The sequence below is a fragment of the Zingiber officinale genome, chromosome 4B (genome assembly GCF_018446385.1).
Source record: "Zingiber officinale cultivar Zhangliang chromosome 4B, Zo_v1.1, whole genome shotgun sequence".
Lineage (NCBI taxonomy): Eukaryota > Viridiplantae > Streptophyta > Magnoliopsida > Zingiberales > Zingiberaceae > Zingiber > Zingiber officinale.
In genome coordinates this window covers 116,281,931-116,303,970 of record NC_055993.1, presented here as the reverse complement: position 1 = coordinate 116,303,970, position 22,040 = coordinate 116,281,931, and the positions used below count along the sequence as shown (strand labels likewise).

Genomic DNA, 22,040 nt, shown 5'->3' with positions numbered 1-22,040 from the left:
GACCATTATATTTTTTCACTGTCAACAGCATCCTAGATCCAAGGTGGTTCTTCCATTACTCCTTTAACTGATGTGTACACAAGGATGTTATGCACTATGACTACTTCGAATCTTTTGATCCTGTGGTCTACCAATCTAGTTTAATAGATGATTTACCTTCACAAGGATAATGAGGTAACCATAGAGGAATATGGCAAGGTAGAGGTGGTCATCATACCCAAGTGCACTCATTGTGGCAAATTTAAGCATGTCAAGGATACACGTTACTCTTTATAGATTCATCCATCCTACACTTTTGTTGCCTAGTAGGCTCCACCATTACAGTACCTGCAAAGGGTAATATTGGCTTCTTAAATTCTAGACCACTGTTAGTGCATCATCTCAGCTACCTCTATTGTCTATCTATCATGTATCACTAGGTTTGCCCCTGGATCCTAGACTCAAGGCTTCTGAGCATATTTCTAATAACCTGTCTTTTTTCCTCTAATCTCATGCCACTCACGAATCCTACTTGTCTCATGATAGCCAATGAGTCTCTCTATAGTCAAGGGTATTAGAGATGTTTCACTTCCACCCTCGTTTTTTTTTTTTTGTCTTCTATATTCCTAAGTTTCCACTAATTTTATTATTTATCAATTTACTAGATCTTTGAATTGTTCTATCACATTTGATGTGGCTTTTGTTTCTATTTAGCATTCAAGGATGAGCAAGGTGTAGACTTTACGAGCGAGCTGCTTACCTCACTTACCCATGAATATACCTCAATAGTCTATTTATCACATACCACTAGGTTTCCCCATGGATCCTAGACTCTGGCTTCTAAGCATATTTCTAATATGTTTTTCCTCTAATCGCATGCCACTCACAAGTCCTACCTATCTCATGATAGCCAATGAATCTAAATCTTAAGTTAAGGGTATTGGTGAAGTTTCACTTTCATTCTCACTCTAATTTTTTTTTTTTTGTGCCCTCTATGTTCCTAAATTTGTATTGATTTTATTGTCTAATTGTCAATTTACTAGATCTTTGAATTGTTCTATCACATTTGATGTGGCTTTTTGTTTCTATTTAACATTCAAGGATGAGCAAGGTGTAGATTTTATCAGCTAAAAGTGCTTTCACTATTGTTGGCCCTTTTGGTTACACCCTCTCATGTCCAATTACACAGTGATCTTGACCATCCCTCCCTTCAACACTTGAAGCAAATGGTTTTTAGGTTTGCTAGTATTGAGTCTCTGGGATGTGAGGCTAGAAAGTTTGGTAAACATATTAGGTTCTCTTCCCTAAAAGTGTCTAAAACGTGCCTCTGCACCTTTTATTTTGGTGCATTCAAACAGATAAGACCCAAGTTGTGTCAAATCTATTTTTGGTTTTAAATACTATTCCAGAATGACATTGTGTTTTCTTATGAAAGACTATTCAAAAACTTTTTCTATCTTTTCTTCCTTTTTAAGATGAGATTAAAAATCAGATTGATATGTCTATCAAAGTTCATGCAATGATAATGCTAAGAAACACCTCTCATTCCTTCCAATCATTCCTATCTATCTTATCTTACCATGATATTTTCTAAAGTCTTCTAATCCTCACACACCTCAGTAAAATGGTATGGCAAAACAGAAGCATCAATACCTTATTACCTTTTTGACACTGCTAGAACTTCACTTTTGCATATGCATGTATCACTTTGAGAAGCACAATAATCTCACTGCATGTTATCTTATTAATCATATGACATTGTCCACTCTTCAAATTCATATCTAGTTCACTATTTTCTTTCCTCTTGACACTATCTACTCTTTCACCATAGGTCTTTGGGTGCATTTGTTTTGTTTATCTTGTATCCCTTAGTTGTGATAAGTTATCACAATAATCTCTAAAGTATATCTTTCTTAATTATTCAAGCCTCCAATAAAGTCATTGTCACTCTCAATTTTGTCGTGTTTCTATCTCTATTAATGTGACCTTGATCAAGTCCACTCCTTTCTATTCCTTTGCATCATCCCTATCCAAGTTAATCAAGAAGATTCTTTTTGTTCCTAAATAATTATCCTTCCCCACTCTAGCTATGGAACTTCCAGCACTTTAAGATTCCATTTCTTGAGATGCCACCTCTACTGGTATATAATTGATATCAATACCGTGAAGGTACTTCAACACATCCTCAAGATTAACTCTAGCTGACAACTGTCCTAGTCGCACCTTTGGTTTGGGCATTCACATTGTTTTTCACAAAAGTACTCGTAAATATTCCACCTCATATCTGCTTTCTCATTTTATATCTTATGTCTGTTGCCACCCAAATACACTTTCTTAGTTTCTTCTTCATATTCAAAGTTGATTCCTTATAGTGTATCACAACACTTGGGATTCTAGATAGAGGCAAGCTATGGTGGACGAGAGGGATCCTTTACATTCAAAGGGTACTTGCTAGCTGGTTATTTTCCCTCTAGGAAGTTTACAATATACTGCATACTTGCTAGCTGGTTATTTTCCCTCTAGGAAGTTTACAATATACTGCAGATGAGATTTCTCAGTGAATTTCACTAGATGACATTGTTAATCAAATCAAAGCCTATTGACCAAGTGCTACACCAAGATTTATGGTGTTGACTACCTTGATACCTTTTCTCCAATGTCAAGATCACTTCATCTTGCCTTTTTCTCTCCCTTGCTCCTTACTATTATCTTTTTTTTCACCAACTCCTATATCAACTTCACATAAAATGTCTTCTATCCATGATGATCTTTCGAATGTTTATATGGAACAAACTCCATAACCTACACGATTTACTGCTCAGGGGATACTAGTTTAGTATGCATGCCGAAGAAATCATGGGCTAAAATAACTTGAAGAACTTGATTTGGGAGGTTGAGTTTAGCTCTTCTTTAGTGCGGCATGACTAGAAGTGTTACAAATCACTCAGCTTTTCATCTCATCTCTCAGTCAGGAAAACATATTCTAGTTAATGTCTTTGTAGATGATGTTATCATTGTGAGTATGATTTTACCACTGTAAAGTTAAAAGATTATCCCCATTAGCATTTCCAGATTAAAAGCCTAGGCAATCTCAAGTATTTTCTAGGTATAAAAGTTGTTCACTCAGGCAAAGATGCATGTGTTTCATAACACAAGTATGCACTTGCTATGGTTGAGCAGCTTAACATGCTAGGGACTAAAGTAGTAGAACTTTTATGGATTCTAATCTTAGATCAATACCAGAATAGATAATCCACTGACTAATCCTAGGAATTCAAAAGATTGATAAGAAAACTAAATATCTCACAGTCACCAGACTTAACATCTCATTTGTTGTTAGCTGTGTTAGTGGGATCAGTTGGTTTCCAGAGAATCCATATCATGATCATTGGGTAGCAGCTATGAGGATTCTTTTTTATTTGTAAGCTGCTCTAGGAAAAGGTATATTATTTTGTGATCTCGAGTACCTTCTAGGTATAAAAGTTGTTCACTCAGGTGAAGATTCATACATTTCACAACACAAGTATGCACTTGGTATGTTTGAGCAGCAAAATATGTTAGGGATGTTAGATATTTCCATGGATTCTAACATTAGATCAATACCAGGATAGATAAGCCACCCTAGGAGATCCTAAATTATCTCCTAAGTCAACAGACTTAAAATCTCATTTGTTGTTAAAGTGTTAGTGTGAGTTGGCTTCCAGAAAGTGCATAATGATCATTTGATAGCAATTATGAAGATTCGATATTATTGTGTGATCAAGATCATTTTCAAATCATGGGTTAGTCTGATGTACATTGAGCAAGTTACAAATTGACAATTTACATCTACTTATGTTCTCTTAGGATGTAAATGTAATGTTGTTTCTTGAAAGAGAAACAAGTAGATAATCATGGCATGGTTGACTAAAGAGGTATAGAGTCATCGCCTTAGCAGCATGCAACCTTATTTGGGTTAAACATTTGATAATTGCAATAGGATATGGGCTCTATAAAGCCAATAAAGCTTTGTTAAAACAATTAAACTACGATGATATAGCTTGAATCCCATGTTTCATAGAGAACAAAAGCATATAGAGATTAATTTAAAAAATTCATCAAAGAAAGTGTAATCCAATAAGATCACAACTTTAGTATGCAATGAGATGATCACTTCCTTTATTAGGCAAATATTCAAGGATTTATCAAACTACCATTGTGTTGCTAGGTTATTCCCCGGAAGGAACGCATTCCATGCAAGGTTTTAACGTCTTGCCAAGGACCGCTACATCTCCATAAGAACTTGAGTGTAGTGTTAAATATGCAAAAATTCTCAAATCATATGTTGTCTAAGAATAAATATTGTATAAAAATTAATAATCTAAGATTTAAAATATAGAATCTAGGAATGCTCATTGGTAAAGTTATGCAGGTAGTAGATACGATTATTAGGAAAAAAATTAATATTATGTACAAGATGTAAGTACGAGAGACAAAATGGGTAGGAGAGAAGACAAAGATGATAGAGAATTCGGATTTTAAGTTATGATATACAAGAAGGAATAAAATAAAAAATGAAGTAGGTATTGTTGTAGACAGTTCGCTAAAGAATGAAGTAGGAGTAGTTAGAAAAGGATTTAGGATTATAGCTCTCAAGATAGTGATGGCGAAAGAAATTATTAATAGACGACATAGATGAAGTATTACAAAACAATTCCACCAACCGAAATGTTTTTAATAGTAGATCTGAATGAGCATGTGTGAAAAAATAAGGAGTATGATAGGGTGCATGAGGTTACGGGTTTGGAACAAGGAATGAAAACGGTAAAATAATATTGGATTTGACGATAGCATACGACCTTATACTAGCAAATACGTTTTTTAAGAAAAGAGAATACATGGTCACATTCAAAAATAGAAATAATAAGTCGCAAATTGACTTTTTTATGGTTAGCAAGAAGGATAGAAAATTTTGTAAAGATGATAAGCTCATTCCTGAAGAAAACTTAACTACCCAATATAGATTAATAGTGTTGGATATACGTCTCAAATATAGTATATGATAAATGTGCATACTCCTAAAATTAAATGATGGAAGTTAAAGAATAGAAAACAAAACATATTTACGGATAGAGTAGGAGCACAAGTATTAGGAGAAATGCACGGCGACTCGAATATGACATGGGATAAGATCACATTAAAATTGAAAATAGTAATTAGGAGGATCGGTCATGCACCAAGTAAAAAATCTTGATAGTTTGGTGGTGGAATGAGAAAGTATTGGAGAAAGTGAAGGAAAAAAACGAACGGACTATAAAGTATTATACAATAACCAAGAAAGTAGATAATGAAACCTATGAATGCTTATATCGAAAATTAGAAACAAAAGAAGGGGAAAGGGATCTTTATAGAATAGTTAAAGCAAGAAAGAGGAAGACAAGAGATCTTATCCAAATAAAAATAAAAAGTATTAAAGATAAATGCGATAGGGTACTAATGAATGTGGGCGATAGAGGAGGTATTTTCATCAATTTTTTAATGAAGGTTTAGGTGAACAACTTAACTTAAATAATTTAAGTAGGTGAAATGAGAATAAAAATTTAATTTTTTATCGTAGAATTTAAACTTCAAAAGTAGAACAAGCTTTAAATAGGATATAAAATAGAAAAGTAAGTGGACCTGATGATATTCTGATAAGGGTATAGAAGTGTCTAGGAAAATAAGGTATTGAAAGGCTTACAAAATTATTCAACTTAATATTGAAAATGAAAAAAAAATCAAATCAGTGGAGGGTAAGGGTAAGTACTCTAGTTCCCTTATATACAAACAAATGAGACATAAAATTATACATATTATAAGGGTATTAAACTAATGAGTCATACTATGAAACTTTAGGAAAGATAATAGAAAAAAGACTAAGGAAGAATGACCGAAAATCAATTTGAATTTATGAAAGTCAACAATAGAAGTTATACATCTTCTCATACAACTAATTGAAAAGTATTAAGAATAGAAGAGAGACTTACACATTGTATTCATCGACTACGATAGTATCCTAAGGGAAATTATATGGAGAATTCTAGAAAAGAGAGGTGTTAGCATAGCGTATATTGAACTAATTAAGAATATGTATAAGGATGTAATGATAAGAGTAAAAACTTCAAGTTCATTAACCGAATTGTTTCCCATAAGAATAAGATTACATCAATGATTAGCTCTAAGTTCCTATCTTTTTACACCAATAATGGACGAACTGACACATCCAATATACAGTATCGTGGTGCTAGTATTGTGGTGCTTGTTGCTTGTAGATATTGTTTTGATAGATGAGACACGTGAAGGAGTAAATGCTAAACTCGAATTATAGCGGGAAATGCTAGAAGTAAAGGCTTTAGTCTGAGTAGAGTAAAGACAAAATATATGGAATTTAAGTTTAATAATATTAGACGTAATGAGATAATAATTAAGATAAGAGATGATGAGAAAGTTTTATGTATTTAGGATCATTTTTGCAAAAGGATGGAAAGATTAAGAAAGATATCTTACATAGAATATAAGTAGAATGGTTGAATGAAGGAGAATATTAGGTGTTTGATTGTAAAGGACCATACTAAAAGAAAAGTTTTACAAAAAGGCAATTAGACCAAGCTAAATATTGGACACTCGAGCGTAAGAGCAGAAGATGAGATTTGTAGATATGCGGATGTTAAGGTGGATATGCAATATATAAGGATGGACAAGATAAGCAAAGAAAATATTAAAGAGAAAGTATAGGTTGCACCTATTGAGAGAAAACTCTAGGAGACGTATTTAAGATGGTACAGACATGTACATAACAACCAATAAATACTCCAATTAGACGATGTAAAACTATTACAAATGTGCATATCAAACAACGAAAAGAAAGACGAAAGAAGACTTGGTTAGCAACAATAAAATAAGATAAAATTTATTTAAATAAAAATAATGATATAGTAGGAGACAGAACTCAATAGCGTAAAGAATTCATATAACCGACCTCACCTAATGGGATAAGGTTTAGTTGTTGTATCCTTGCTGACCAAGTTTCTTTGGTCTCCCTCTTCCACTATGTATGTATGTATTTGTTATAGTTTTACATCGCCTAATTGGAGCATTTATTAGTTGTCTAAGTATCTGTACCATCTTAAATATATCTCTCAGAGTTTCCCCTCAATAGGTGAAACCATAATTTTCTCTTTCATGTTCTCATTTCTTATTTTATCCATCCTCCGCAAATCCATCTTAACATCTTTATCTTTGCGACTCTCATCTTTTACTCGTGTGCTTATGTCATAGCCTAACATTCAACTCCATATAATATAGCATGTTTGACCATCGTAAAACTTTCCTTTAAATTTTAGAGTACCTCGCAATCACAAAGAATACCAGACGCTCTCCTCCATTTCAATCATTCTGCTTATATTCTATATAAAACATCTCTCAATTCCTTTATCCTTTTACAAAAACAATCCTAAATACATAAAGCTCTCGGTTATAGGTAACTCATCATCTCCTATCCTAACAATTATCTTCCTTCATCTAATATTGTTAAACATAAATTTCATATATTCTCTAAATGGAAGATGATTAAAGGAGTAAAATGCATATGAATTCAGCTTGACATGTATTGAAGTAATTCATCTTATTAGGATTATATACTAAGTGAAAGAAGATTAGATGAATATGTACCATCTGAATTATTTTGACATGCATCAACACATGATAAAGAGAATCGAGCATTGGTTCCATATGGAACATCTAATTGCAATTGTTTTATTTTTTAAAAGTAAACAAATTAATGAAAGAGAATTAAAGAAGTAAGATTCATTTAAACTTACCTCCAAATATGCTTTAATGCATGCCAAAGTGTGTTGACTTTCAATTTCTAACAATCAAAATTCAAACACGAAACTATTGGAAACTTAAATAACAGCATATCCACAGATTAGATTACGGTAGGGACTCAAGTAGGACTCAGGTCTAAAAATATTGATAGTAGATAGCAAACCAAGAACATTATGTGAAATCCTTGGGTACCTTCACAGATCAAAGGTGTTTCTTTCATCAGGATTTGAATCCCATCCTTTTCTAAGGGAGAAAAAAGAAACCATCTTATGCACTAAAGATTAGGCAGAAAATTCTATATAACGATGAAGATTGCTATTGTATATTTCACTTGCAGACCAGCAAGAAGAGAAAATAAGAATAAAATGATAAAGAACCACATACCCACTTACAGGAACATAGATATAACCAACCATAAAACGTGCATATACAAACATGGATTACTGAAAAGTTGTCACAAAACAAATTAATTAAGTTTGGGAAGCATAAGATACAAGGACAAGTAGTAGGATGAAGAGATAGTTTTACTTAAGAAAAATGTCGAGAAAATACGCATTGTTACTGTCTCAACTGCAAAAAGAAAGAACAAAATGACTGGACATGTCCCAAGCTGATGAAGTGTAATAAGATGAATTTTCTATAAAAAGAATTGTTCCGTGATCACAACAAATCAGTAACTTAGTTTAAACAAAGGTTCAAAATATTGGGCCATGCCGAAGTTCGCATTTTTAGTACTGATCTGACTTTTCAATGTATAGTGTCGGTGGAGAATTAGAGGTAAAAGAGGAAGGTGATAAAGAAAATAACAAAACTATACTTTGTCCTCTTTGGAATGGTACAATCTTGACATTGTAATGTAGAGACACAAATTAAAAAAATAACAAATACCATTTCAATTCATCTTGACACATTCTGTAGGATGTCAAGGGGTGTTGAATGCAAGTATAACACAATACTCATCATCACAATGACACATGATAGATTACTTGTACTGATCTATCGAGTAGCATGGAATTTTTGATAATTTCTCGAAATGATATATTTCGACCATGCCGTCCGATACAATACGAGATTTCAAGCTATAGTCCAGAATAGAAATACCAATATGTCAACCATTACATGACTAGCTTTGGGATTTAAGGAAGCAACATTTATAATCTCCTTCCTTGAGACATGGCTCCAATAAAGAAAAGGAATCGCAAACATACACTAAGATAGTCCAATTATATATAATTAATTTTTAGTAGAAACACCCAGAACATATACCTCTGAGACAGTAGACAACAGAAGAAGACTAGTGTCTACATTTCTAAAATGCCAGTCTCATAAAATTCTAGTTCCTATCTAGATATAAACAAAAGATGGAAAAGATAACATAGCAAACAGTAGAGGTGAACTTTGTTTGGATTTAGTTGGCATCTGGACTATCAAGCATCATGGAGAAACTAAAAAATAATTACAATCAGTGTTAATAAGTTTATTATACCATGTATATCTCGCAAGCACATACTTCGGCCAATGTTGTGGATCCCAAAAGTTCTTGCGTATGTCTGGATGGGTCTCAATATCTGTTTAGGCAAGAAGATAAAGGTTTAGGTTTCTCTGAGGGCAATCTTACAAGAAAAAATGTTGAATGAATAAAAAAAAATCAAATGACAGCTCTGAAAGAAGGTAACAGCCTTGAGTAATTCAAAATTTGATTTTTACATTTGGTTTTGTCGGCTTAATTTCATGTCTGAAATGAGGTGGCATTGGTAGAAGAGGAAAAATCTTTGTACAGATTATCTTGAACATGAAAAGTAAACCCATTGCTTCGCACTAAACAGAAAGTTATACTAAATTCAGCCATCTCATATGGCAACTGTTAGAATAAGTATAAACCACCAAGACAATGCACTACCTGTAAAATGTACACACGAGATTGTTTCTATTTGTTATCGCAAATAGCAATAAATGATGAAGTTTATAAATTCATGCACCTACACCTCCATTAAAATTAAAAAGCTTATAGGATATTGATTAAATAATAAGAATTCTTGGAAGCCGTTGGAAGTAAACTAGAGGAAAATAGATAATAAAACTACTATGTGAGAGCAATTATGTGCATCACAAATAGATAATAAAACTAGAGGAAAATAGATTGAGATGCTTGGAAGCTGTTGGAAGGAAACTAATAGATTTCATAGTTAGAAAGTTGAATTAAGTGGAAAGTGTAATAATTAGAGTGAGACCAAAGATGATTTAATGTAAGAACAAATAATTATATTACTAGTGATGCAGCCTTGTATAGAAATATAAACCATAGAGATAATATAATGAATGAACTACATGTAAAACATACATATGAGATTTTTTTGGTTGCTGTCACAAATAATAATCAATGATGATATTTATGAATTCTTGCACCTACACCTCCATCAAAATAGAAAGCTCATAGGATATAGATTAAATAATAAGCTCAGGCAAAGATCTAATATGAATGGAAGTAATAAGTTTTGGACGTCTTGGATTTATCATTCAACTAAGATATTAATGAAAACATCATTAACAAGATAAGGGGTGGTAAGGAACTTATACAGACTTATGTCTTATGTGGTCATTGTGCTCTACGTTGGTAAAATGAAAAGAATTTAGAGAATAATAGTACAACTTGCCATACCTTATGAATTAATGTTAGATTATTAGCAAAAAAACACATAATTGATATAGCAAAAATCAAAATGGTAAGATAGATATTGGAGTTTGACAATAAACATGGAATGAAATTTTCTTACTTTTTTCATTATACATAATAATGAGTATATATATACATTGTATTGATTATGTATAGAAACTAAAAAAATAGAAAAGGATAAAATTAAAATATTTTATTCCTAAAGTGGAGCCCCAAATGGATTTCCATGACTAATTTTCCTTTTCTACAAAATCAAAAACTATCCTAAAATAATTGTGGCTTTCTAACACTCCCCCTCAAGCTAGTGAGTAGATATCATCCATTCCCAACATGGATATAATTGTCGAGAAGTCATGTCCATTAAGTCCCTTTGTAAACACATTTTAAGGTTGCTCCTTTGTAAGCACATCAATTTAATTTGTTGTCTAACTTCTTTATAAAATGTCTATAGATCTCGATGTGTTTCCTATCATATTGTTATGAGGAATATTGATGGTTGACTTGTTGTCGCAATATAGTCTCATAGGCTCCTCCAACATAATCTTGAGATCTTCAAGGATGATCTTCGACCACAATAACTCACACACACCTTGAGTCATAGCCCTGAACTCTTACTAATTTCTGGAAACCTGTTTACTGCCTTATCATCATTCGCCTCTCAAGTTTGTGATTGAGATCAATAGAAGTTGAAGTGGGTTTACATGCTAACAATTTCTTTCAATAGATCAACCACATACTTCTATTGGGAAATAAAGATACCTTGATGAGACGGAGCTACTCCTAAGGAAGTATTTCAACTCCCCAAGTGATTGATCTCAAATTACTTTGCCAAACAGTTTGTCAAAGACTTCTTTTATTTCTCATCGTTCCTTGTAATAATTATGTATCAATGTACACTCGAAGAGCAATAACTCTATTTGATGAATAATCTATGATCACCTTGACTTTGTTTGTACCCGGTATTGAGCATCACTTTTGTAAACCTACTGAACCAAGCTCTTAAGTCTATATAATACCATTTTCAATTTGCAAACCTTGCTCCCTTTGGTCTCTCCTCCAAAGCCTGATGGAATTACTATATATATCTCTTTCTCTAATCACAATAAAGGAAGGCATTCTTCACATCAAACTATTGTAAATCCCCATTGAAATTTGCAGCCAAGGACAATAGAACCTCACCCTCACTATATTCATCCTAGCCATCAGTGCAAATGTGTCTTAATAGAGTCCACTCTATAGGTTTGTGTATAGCCCTTAGCAATCAACAATGTTCTAAAAATCAGCCTAGGCAGCGCCGCTAGGCAGCCTGCTTAAGTGGCCTTGGCAGGCTTAGGCAGTCCTAGGCAGCGACTAATCGGTCGAATCGTCTAGGCATCGTGGGTTTTCATGATTTTTTTAGTTTGAGCCTTTAAATTTAAAGCTCAATTACAAAAAAAGACTAAAATGTAACCTTTCTTTTTTGTGTTAGGCTTAAGTTTTATAAAACCTAAACTTTGGTCCAACAAGAAAATCAATTTGTTAGCTTGCCCTAGCGGCTAGCACTAAACTTCATCTTAATCGTATTGAGTAACCAGAGCTAGAGAAATCAGAGTGAATAAAGAAGCTCACATTTCTGAGAAATCATAGAGTTAAAAGGCGGGAGAAATCGATTTGAAGAAAAATTTGTTGTCTGATCTTTCCTCAATTGAGTGACTTGGTCGCAATTGAATTGAAGATTGGCCAAGGCCTCATCCTTTGGAAACGTCATTTCATCAAACAACCCTGAAGAAGCTCTAGAGTGAACGAACTTTACGAGGATGATTTTGCATCCGAAGAAGAAAAGGATCATAATGATAATATTGAGTTTTTGTCTGATGATGAACAAGTTGTTAAAAATTATGGAGAAGTAGAATAAATTTGTAATATTTTATTTTTATTAGTTATGTAATTTTATACTCATTTTAAATTTAATATTATTGTGTTGAAGTTATAGAATGTGATTTATTATGCAATTTATGTTGATATTGTGGAATCTGCCTAGCAGCACCTAGTCCCCGCCTAAGCGGCCAAGGCGCTAGGCGCTGGTCTGACGTCCGACTAGCGCCTAGCGAATTTTAGAACCTTGGTAATCAACCTCACCTTGTATCTCTCTAAAGGCCTGTTTAATCGATATTTCACAGCAAACACCCATTTGTGTTTCACTACTCTTTTATTTTGTGGCAATTCCATGATTTCCCACATTATGTTCTTTTTAAGTGTCTTCATCTCTACTCGCATAGCTTCTCTCCACTTCTTATCGAATAAAACCTCTAAAAAGGTATTAGGAATTGGCATAACGTTTAAATTGGCTAAGAAACTTTTATGAGACAGAAAATCTATGAAAAGACGACATTGATTTGGCTAATGGATATCTTGGATGTTTAGTGCAATTTCTTGTCACATTTTTAAGGCAATAGGTAAATCATAATAGATGAAATAGGAGTAAAAGTTAGTTTTGGACTTGCACGGGATCAACTTCTTGTGGGGACAATTTAGACAGCAAGGATGGCTCCTATGATAATGATGTCGACCAAGATGAGTAAGGTTGTGAGATGGATAGGTTAAGAGTGCATCTTTGATCTTATCTTCTTAAGTAGAACCAAACACACCCTCAAGGCTGAGAAAAAAAGATTGATGTTCCACAAAATCACATTAACAGAGATATAAATTTTTCATGTAGGTGGGTGATAGAGCTTGTAGGCTTTCTGTGTTGGAGAACAGATGACAAACACACACTTGATTACTTGTGGATCTAATTTACTCTATTGTGGCTAGACACATGAACAAAAGTAAGACAACCAAAGACTCAAGGAGTGAGATTATTTGTGGTTCGACTATTATGATAAAATTAAAAAAGGAGTTAAAATAGGAGTTTGATTACCCAAGATTTTAGAGGGCAGTCGATTTATAATGTGGATTGATGTAAGGACAGCTTCCCAGTATGATTTTGGAACTCGATTTTGGAAGAGCAAAGCACGAGTTATGGCAAGCAAGTAACCATTTTTACTCTTCACAACCTCATTATGTTGAGAAGTATCTATGCAAGATAACTCATTAACTATCCCTTCTTGTAGAAATATGATGGAAAAAAAAAAAGTTAGACAGAATCTTTTTCACTTTGACACAAAATTGATATTATGACAATAAGTTTCGAAGGATAGTAGTCACCATGGTTTAAAGTGTCGTGTCGTGCCGAGACGATTGAAACGGGCAAAACATCTCGTTTCGCCCGGCGATCGGCACCGGCACGACCTTGGCACCAAACCCACGACAGCTGCGATGTGTTGCGCGACCCTGTGGCCGCAGCAGAGGGATCGCTCGACCCCACAACAGCAACGGAGAGGTCGCATAACCCTTCCGCTGCCGCCGTGTAAGCGTCGTGCGACCATACGGCTACTAAAGAGGAGTCGCACGACTACCGCGGTCATGCTGGAGGAGTTATGCTATCCCTGCGACAGTGCCGAAGTCGCGCAAGCTCGGGAATAGTGTCGGATTTTGGATTTTTTTTAATTAAACTTAGGTTAATTATTTTAATCAACTCCTAACTATGATGGAGATAATCTAAAGAGACTTTATTAAACCCTAATAAAATAATCTAATTAATTTTATATTTCATTTATTTTAATTTAAAATTTATAATAAATTTTTTATTTATTTCTTTATCTATTTTCATATCTTTTTCTTTTTTTAAAGATTATTTTTTATATTGTTTATTTTGTTTATTTTTTAAATAATTTATTTTTAAATTAATATATTTTATATTTAAAAAATATTGAAATTATATCGGCACAACACGATACGGAACCGAAACCGTATCGTTCCAGTTCAAGACCGAAACCTTGGCACGGGTCGAAATTTTAAACCTTGTAGTCACATCAAATTTATGTTTGAGAAGGAAAATCCAAAAGACTAGTGCAATCATCACTGAAAGAAATAAACTACTGAGCTCTTATAACATTGAGAATTCTAAAGGGGCCCAATAAATCAGTGTGAATCAAATAAAAAGACAGAACTTTTATTGCTCATTGGAATGGACACAGTTTTATGTTTAGCAAATTCACATGCCTCATAATAAAATTTTCAGCCTTCACACTCCTAAATAAGGAAGAGAACATTGTTTTTAAAATAGTAAATGAAGGATAACCAAGACAAAAATGTTGCACCAAATGATATAATTATTTGAAATAGAAAAACAACACTCTCAGAAAACATGTTTGACAGTAGGTATGTGGCTAATGCATTGAGATAGTAGAGGTCACCCTTTTCCTTAGCAAGTCAATTCTCTTCCTTAAACAGTGACAGGGATACAACAAGACATTATAGTTCATATCATGAGCTAGTAACAAGGGCAAACAAAACTGAATGTGACCAACATGATCCACCATGGTAACAAAATCATCAGCAACAAAAAATTTCCTATTGGCAAGACAGGATGAATATGTCGTAAAATGGACTAAGAAGGTGTCATGTGATTTGTGGCTCCTAAATGAATGATCCAAGAATCTTGTATAAATTAGTCCGAGGCATGTAATTGATGAGGGAGGAACTTACCAAAGAATGCTACTGAACACAAGCCACTGACCCCAATAAACTTCGAAGTTTCTCAATTTCAATGTGATTAAAGTAGTCAGGAGTAGTCTCTCTAGGAGGCCACGGATTGAGTTTTGTGGAGTGGCTTTAATGGAGGAGACTTGATGAAGTTGTTATTGAATTTTTTTTAGCACCCCGCTAACTCCGTTCTAAACTTGCAATAGGGGTTTTCCATGAATTTTCCAACGGTGATCCATGGTATGGCACCAAAGATTATCTCGAGGGTCATTGATGTTTCCCTGGTTTTATTTCGGTTAGTATTCTCTTTTGCAACCATGGCAAATCCTTCAATTGTCACTAGTTCTAGCATAACGCCTTTTTGACTCTCCTCAACTCAAATCAAGGTGATAACCTCATCTAGTCACGGGACATCTTCCTTGCAAAGAATTTGAATATTAAATTCTACATTTAGCCCAACCACAAATCATTCTCAATAAATTTCTCCATCACGACATCCTTATGCCCTCTTTACTTAGGAAGATGGATTCAAAATTTGAGGAGTTTTTTTGTGCGGAAAAATTTCCGCGCCGCTATTTATTTCATAAAAAAGGATGGATCATGTATCATTTTCCGTCGTTTACTAATTACAAAATAATAGATGGATGAATTTAAGAATACAACCGCGGATTAATCTATGAACATGTTTTATCCACCCAAAATCGAATAGAACGACATTTCTTCCCATCACGTCTCTCATCTCTACCTTCAACCACACAAGTCACAGGTGGCTCAACATAGTCGGTCCAGGGCCGACACTGTGCTACCCCATGCGGGAAGCCTTGCACGGCTACCTCGTGGAGTCGCAAGTGGCAAGGCAGCCTCGTGCAATCGTGAGTCGTAGGTACGGCTGCCTCACTCAGTCGCGTGCCACGGAAAACCCTGCACGGCGATCCTGCATGGCCGCATCACGCTTGTCGCGTGCGGCCCTGCACGGCCGCCTTGTGCAGTTGCAAGCCATGAGCAACCCTGCACGATCGCCTCATGCGACCACCGTCGACATCATTAACTCCTTCCTTCTTATGTTCTCTTCTATTCTCTCTTCCTTCCTAAGAAATTCTTTTCTCTTCTCTTCCCTTCCTTTCTTTTTCTTGTATCTTCCCTTTCCGTTAGGATTTTTTTTTCCATTCTTTAATTTCTTTCATTTCTCAATTCACGCCTCTGAGTAAGCCTTAGGGCACTTCCTGTCAAGGGCCCAAAAATAGTTGAGTTTTTGTCACAGATTTTACAGCATATTTGTCATTTTGTTGATCTTCACTATGACTTCAAACATAAGGCGACATCTTTGTCCTCAAGTATGTTGAGTGAAGGGTGTCCCAAATAACTTTTGAAGAGGTGAGAAAGATACACATATGACTAATTTCTAGTGTCATTGAACTTCATAACTAGACATAATCATGGAGTCCTCTTCATCCCAAGCATCAAAATCCAAATCACCCTGTTTTGGTCTTCTGCCAAGAAGATATTCAATTTTCCCTATGCCTTTTAGGTAGTATGGACCTGAGACCATTTCAAGTAATTTTGACCATTTAGTTTGTAAGAGAGTTGAATATTCTGCAATTCACCAGCAACAAGATGGGTTCTTGTCGCTCCTTCGTCAGATTAAGGAAGTTGTTTGTTTTTACGATCTTAGACATCACAGACTGAAAAAAATATCATTTATGAAGGTCGGCACAACAGGAAGAAAAAAAAAAGAATGTCAACAATGAAAACCAACAAAAAGTCAACAATGAAGGCCGACAAAGAGCACGCAGAAACTTGGCAATGAATGCAGAGAAAGAGCACATGGAAACTTGGCAATGAAGGCCGGAAAAAAAAGGAAATAAATTCTTTTACTTTTTTCACTATGCACAATAATGAGTACATATACATTATGTACAGAAACTAGAAAAATAGAAAATAATAAAATTAAAATATTGTATTCCTGAATTAGATAATGTATCAAGGGATTTTGATGACTATTTTTTCTTTTCCTACAAAATCAGAAACTATCCTAAAATAGTTATCAGCTTTCCAACAGAGTTAATAGAAATGATAAGTTTAAAAAAAGCTACTATGCGAGAGCAATAAGTGTACCTCAAATAGACGATAAAATTAGGGAAGAATAAATCGAGACATTGTGGAGACATTGGAAGGTGACTTGTAGATTTCATAGTAACAATGCTAAATTAAGTGAAAAGTGTTACTCGTAGAGTGAGACCAGAAGTATGTAAAAACAAATAATTTAGTTGATTGAAATATTACTAGTGAATAGTGGCGTAGCCTTGCATGAGCCTAGTTAGAAGAATAACATCCATATAGCCAACCCTAAATAGCTGCAACAAACATGGCTTAACAATGTTGATGATGATGATGATAATTATAATGGGACAGTTCTTGTTAATCAAACATATACGTATATTATCCTAAATAAACCCAAATAAAGACCTAGCAAGGACATGTAGGAAGTCTTTGTGAATTAAACCAAATCTTCATATCTAAGTCTAACCTTTATGAATTTCCTCTACACGGCAAGATGAGTAAACATACAAGGTGGCATATTATGAATAAAATAGGATATCAAACGACAAACTGTACTTAAACGCAAGTCATCAGCAAATTGTACTAAATGCACATGTAGACTAGCTATCAAAAGAGATTAATCGTACGAAATACATGTACTCGCAATAAAAGACTATAAGAAAGGTAGTTAGTTATGTTCCATACAATGATGAGGCATGTCGATTACTTTAGCTGTGACACCATGTAAATCACTTCCAGAGTATCTCTGCACAAAAGTTAAGCAAACTTAGTTACCCTACCAAAAGTTGATTTCCATCAACTGTATTGTCCAAGATATAAGCTGAATGGAGTAAGGAATACCAAGTAAGTCAATAAGATATCAGAAAAAGAATAATGCATTATACTATCAATGTAAAACAAATATCACTTACCAAATGGAAATCTATCAGCGGAACCTCAGAACTTTTCCTGTTTATAACATAAAGCCAAGGAACATGGAATTTCTCATGGCCAACTTGAAATGATCTGCAGATAATTATCCATATATCTAGCAAATTGAGTGACAGAAAAAGGATGAACCAATAAAATAGTAATAGAAACACAATCCTTCACTAATTAACATAACTAAAATCCATTAGCATTAATTTAAAATAGCCCAACAGTACACAAATTAAAGAAAATAATTGATCATAGAACTGCAGTCAGTGTCATCCGGAGTAAGATGTCTACATTAACTGCCTTAACTTTTGATGTAGAAATAATTGCACTTCTATCTCCCTAATTTCCTTTCAATTTTTAATTTCTATACTCATGCTTTTTGCACTTTGCTAAGTTCATATACCTGGTATATGGTATAAATTACCAATAATATATATTACCAACTATAATACATGAACGTTGGACCAAGAAAACAATAACAAGGTATTTGGATAAGTTATACGCAAAGGGTACTAATGAAATCAGCTTCAAGTAGGCAAATCACAGACAAACTTAAGGGATTAGCAAGTCTTCCAATTTGAGGTTTAAGTAAAACCCATAATGACCTGTCCAAGTAAATGTGTCAAAAAATGTTGTTGAACAAAGATAGTGATCTTCTAGTACACTGATTGAATTTTAGGATCCAAATCATTTCCACAATATAATAGGTGACTTAAATGTGTCCAAATATAGCAGTTCCTAGAAGTTATAACAGCTTCCTTAATATTATGGAGTGATTTCTGTGAAAATGTAGCCCCTTGGTTTCCTTTTATGTAGTTGACAGAACTTCCTCGAGAAGGGAACTAAGATCGTGTGTAAACCAAATGCCACATCAACGGTAATATTATAATGATTGCATACTGGGTCAGAAATGCTTCCACAGTATAATAGGTGAGTTTATTTGTGTTCAAATGTAGCAGTTCCTAGAACTTATAACAACCTCCTTAATATTATCCACGGAATGGTTTCTCTGAATATGTAGCCCCTTAGTTTCCTTTTATGCAGTTGACAGAACTGCTTCAAGAAGGGAACTAAAATTGTGTAGAACCAAATGCCCCATCTGCAGCAGTATTCTAATGATTTCATGGGATAGATCATTAACAACAACAACAACAACAACAACAACAACAACAACACCACCTTTTCCCACTCGGTGGGGTCGGTTGTATAATCCTTTTACGTCATTGAGCTCTATCTCCTATTATATCATCATCTATATTTAATTAAATTTTATCTTGTTTTATTGTTGCTAACCAAGTCTTTTTTGATATTCCTCTTCCTCATTTGATATGCATATTTATCATAATTTCACGTCGCCTAACTGGAGCATTTATTGGTTGTACATGTCCATACCATCTTAAACGTGTCTCTCGGAGTTTTTCCTCAATAGATGCAACTCCGACTTTCTCTCTAATGCTCTCATTTCTTATTTTGTCCATCTTCGTATGTCCACACATCCACCTTAACATCCTCATCTCTGCAACTCTCATCTTCTGCTCATGTGCTCAAGTCATAGCCCAACATTCAGCTTCATATAACATAGAAGGTCTAACTACGATTTTATATAACTTATCTTTAAGTTTAAGAGGTGCTTTATGGTCACATAAAACACTCGACGCTCCCCTCCATTTCACTCATCTTGCTTGTATTCTATGTAAGACATCTCTCTCAATCCCTCCATCATTTTGTAAAAATGATCCTAAATATTTAAATCTCTCGATTCCGGACAACTCGTCCTCTCCTATCTTAACAATTGTTTCATTACTTCTAATATTGCTAAACTTAAATTCCATATATTCTGTCTTTAATCTACTGAGCTTAAAACTTTTCCCTTCTAGTGTTTCCCTCCAAGATTCTAGTTTAGCATTTACTCCTTCACGTGTCTCATCTACCAAAATAATATCATCTGCAAACAACATGCACCACGGTACTGTGTCTTGAATGTGCGCAGTGAGTTCGTCCATAATTAGTATAAAAAGATAGGGGCTTAGAGCTGATCCTTGATGTAACCCTATCTTTATTGGAAATACTTCAGTTACTCCGCCTGAAGTCTTTACTCTAGTCGTTACATCCTCATACATATTCTTAATTTGTTCAATATATGTTACGCTAACACCTCTCTTTTCTAAAATTCTCCATATAATTTCTCTTGGGACTCTATCATAAACGTTTTCTAAGTCAATGAATATCATGTGTAGACCTTATTTTTGCTCCCGATATTTTTCAATTAATTGTTTAAGAAGATGTATAGCTTCTATTGTCGACCTTCCAGGCATGAACCCAAATTGATTTTCTGTCACTGTGGTCTCCTTCCTTAATCTTTTTTCTATTACTTTTTCCCAAAGTTTCATAGTATGACTCATTAGTTTAATACCCCTATAGTTTGCACAATTTTGTACGTCTCCTTGTTCTTATATAAGTGAACTAGAGTACTTATCCTCCATTGATCAGGCATTTTTTTCATTTTCAATATCATGTTAAATAATTTTGTAAGTCATTCAATATTTTGTTTCCCTAAGCACTTCCATATCTCTATCAGAATATCATCTAATCCAACGGCTTTTGCATTGTGCATCTCATTTAAAATTTGTTTTACTTCTGAAGTTTGAATTATACGATAAAAATTAAAATTTCTATGCTCATTTAACCTAATTAAATTACCTAAGTTAAGTTGGTCACCTAAACCTTCATTAAAAAGTTGATGAAAATACCTCTTCCACCGCTCTTTTATTTCTCCATCGTTTACTAATACCCTATTACATTCATCTTTAATACATTTTATTTGGCTAAGATCTCTTGTTTTCCTTTCTCTCAGTTTAGCTATTCTATAAATGTCTCTTTCCCCTTATTTTGCATCCAATTTTTGATATAACCGTTCAAAAGTTTCATTTTTTGCTTCACTCACTACTTTCTTAGCTTCTTTCTTGGCTATTGTATATTTTTTTAAGTTTTCCTCGTTCTTACAAATATATAATTCCTTATAAGCTATTTGTTTTTCCTTCACTTTCTCTTGTACTTTCTCATTCCACCACCAAGATTCTTTACTTAGTGGTGCATGTCCCTTTGACTCGCCGAGTACACTCTTAGCTACTATTTTCAACTTTGATATCATCTTATCCCATGTTGTATTAGAGTCATCGTATATTTCATCTAATGCTTGTACTTCTACCTTCTCCTTAAATATATTTTGCTTCCCATCCTTTAACTTCCACCACTTAATTATAGGAATTGTATATATTTTCTTTCTATTGATACTATGTTTGAGGCGTATATCCAACACTACTACTCTATGTTGGGTAGTTAAGCTTTCTCTAGGGATGACTTTGCAATTTTTATAAATCTTTCTATCCTACTTCCTAACCATAAGAAAGTCAATTTGTGATTTATTATTCCCACTTTTGAATGTGATTAAGTGTTCTTCTCTTTTCTTAAAAAAACATATTAGCTAATATAAGATCATATGCTATCGCAAAATCTAATATAGTTTTCTCTTCCTCATTCGTCGTTCCAAACCCATAACTCCCATGTACTCTCTCATATTCCTCATTTTTCATTCCGACATGCCCATTTAGATCACCTCCGATTAAAATCATTTCATTTGATTGAATATTTTGTAATATTTCATCTAAGTCCTCCCAAAACCTTGATTTGGTAGCTTCATCTAATCCTACTTGTCGTGCATATACGTTAATTATATTCATAGTTTCTTTCGCCACTATTATCTTAAGGGCTATAATTCTATCCTCTTTTCTAACTACTCCTACAACTTCATCCTTTAACAAACTATCTACAATAATACTCACTCCTTTTCTTGCTTTACTCTTTCCAGTGTACCATAACTTAAAACCGAGTTCTCTATCATCTTTGCCTTCTCGCCTGTCCATTTTGTCTCTTGGACACACAAAATACTAATTGTTCTCCTAATCATCATATCTACTACCTCCATTGATTTACCGGT

At 34.0% G+C, this 22,040-nt stretch overlaps 1 protein-coding gene across 1 annotated transcript in view; it reads right to left on the bottom strand.

Moving 5' to 3' along the window:
• Positions 1 to 22,040, bottom strand: part of LOC121976141 — a 39,759-nt gene that overhangs the window by 6,274 nt on the left and 11,445 nt on the right. Inside the window, exons 4-6 of the mRNA XM_042528154.1 lie at positions 18,037 to 18,130; positions 17,810 to 17,870; positions 9,311 to 9,392 (exon numbers count right to left, since the gene is read on the bottom strand). Coding sequence (XP_042384088.1) covers positions 9,311 to 9,392; positions 17,810 to 17,870; positions 18,037 to 18,130 — 237 coding nt within the window. The remainder of the gene's footprint in view (positions 1 to 9,310; positions 9,393 to 17,809; positions 17,871 to 18,036; positions 18,131 to 22,040) is intronic.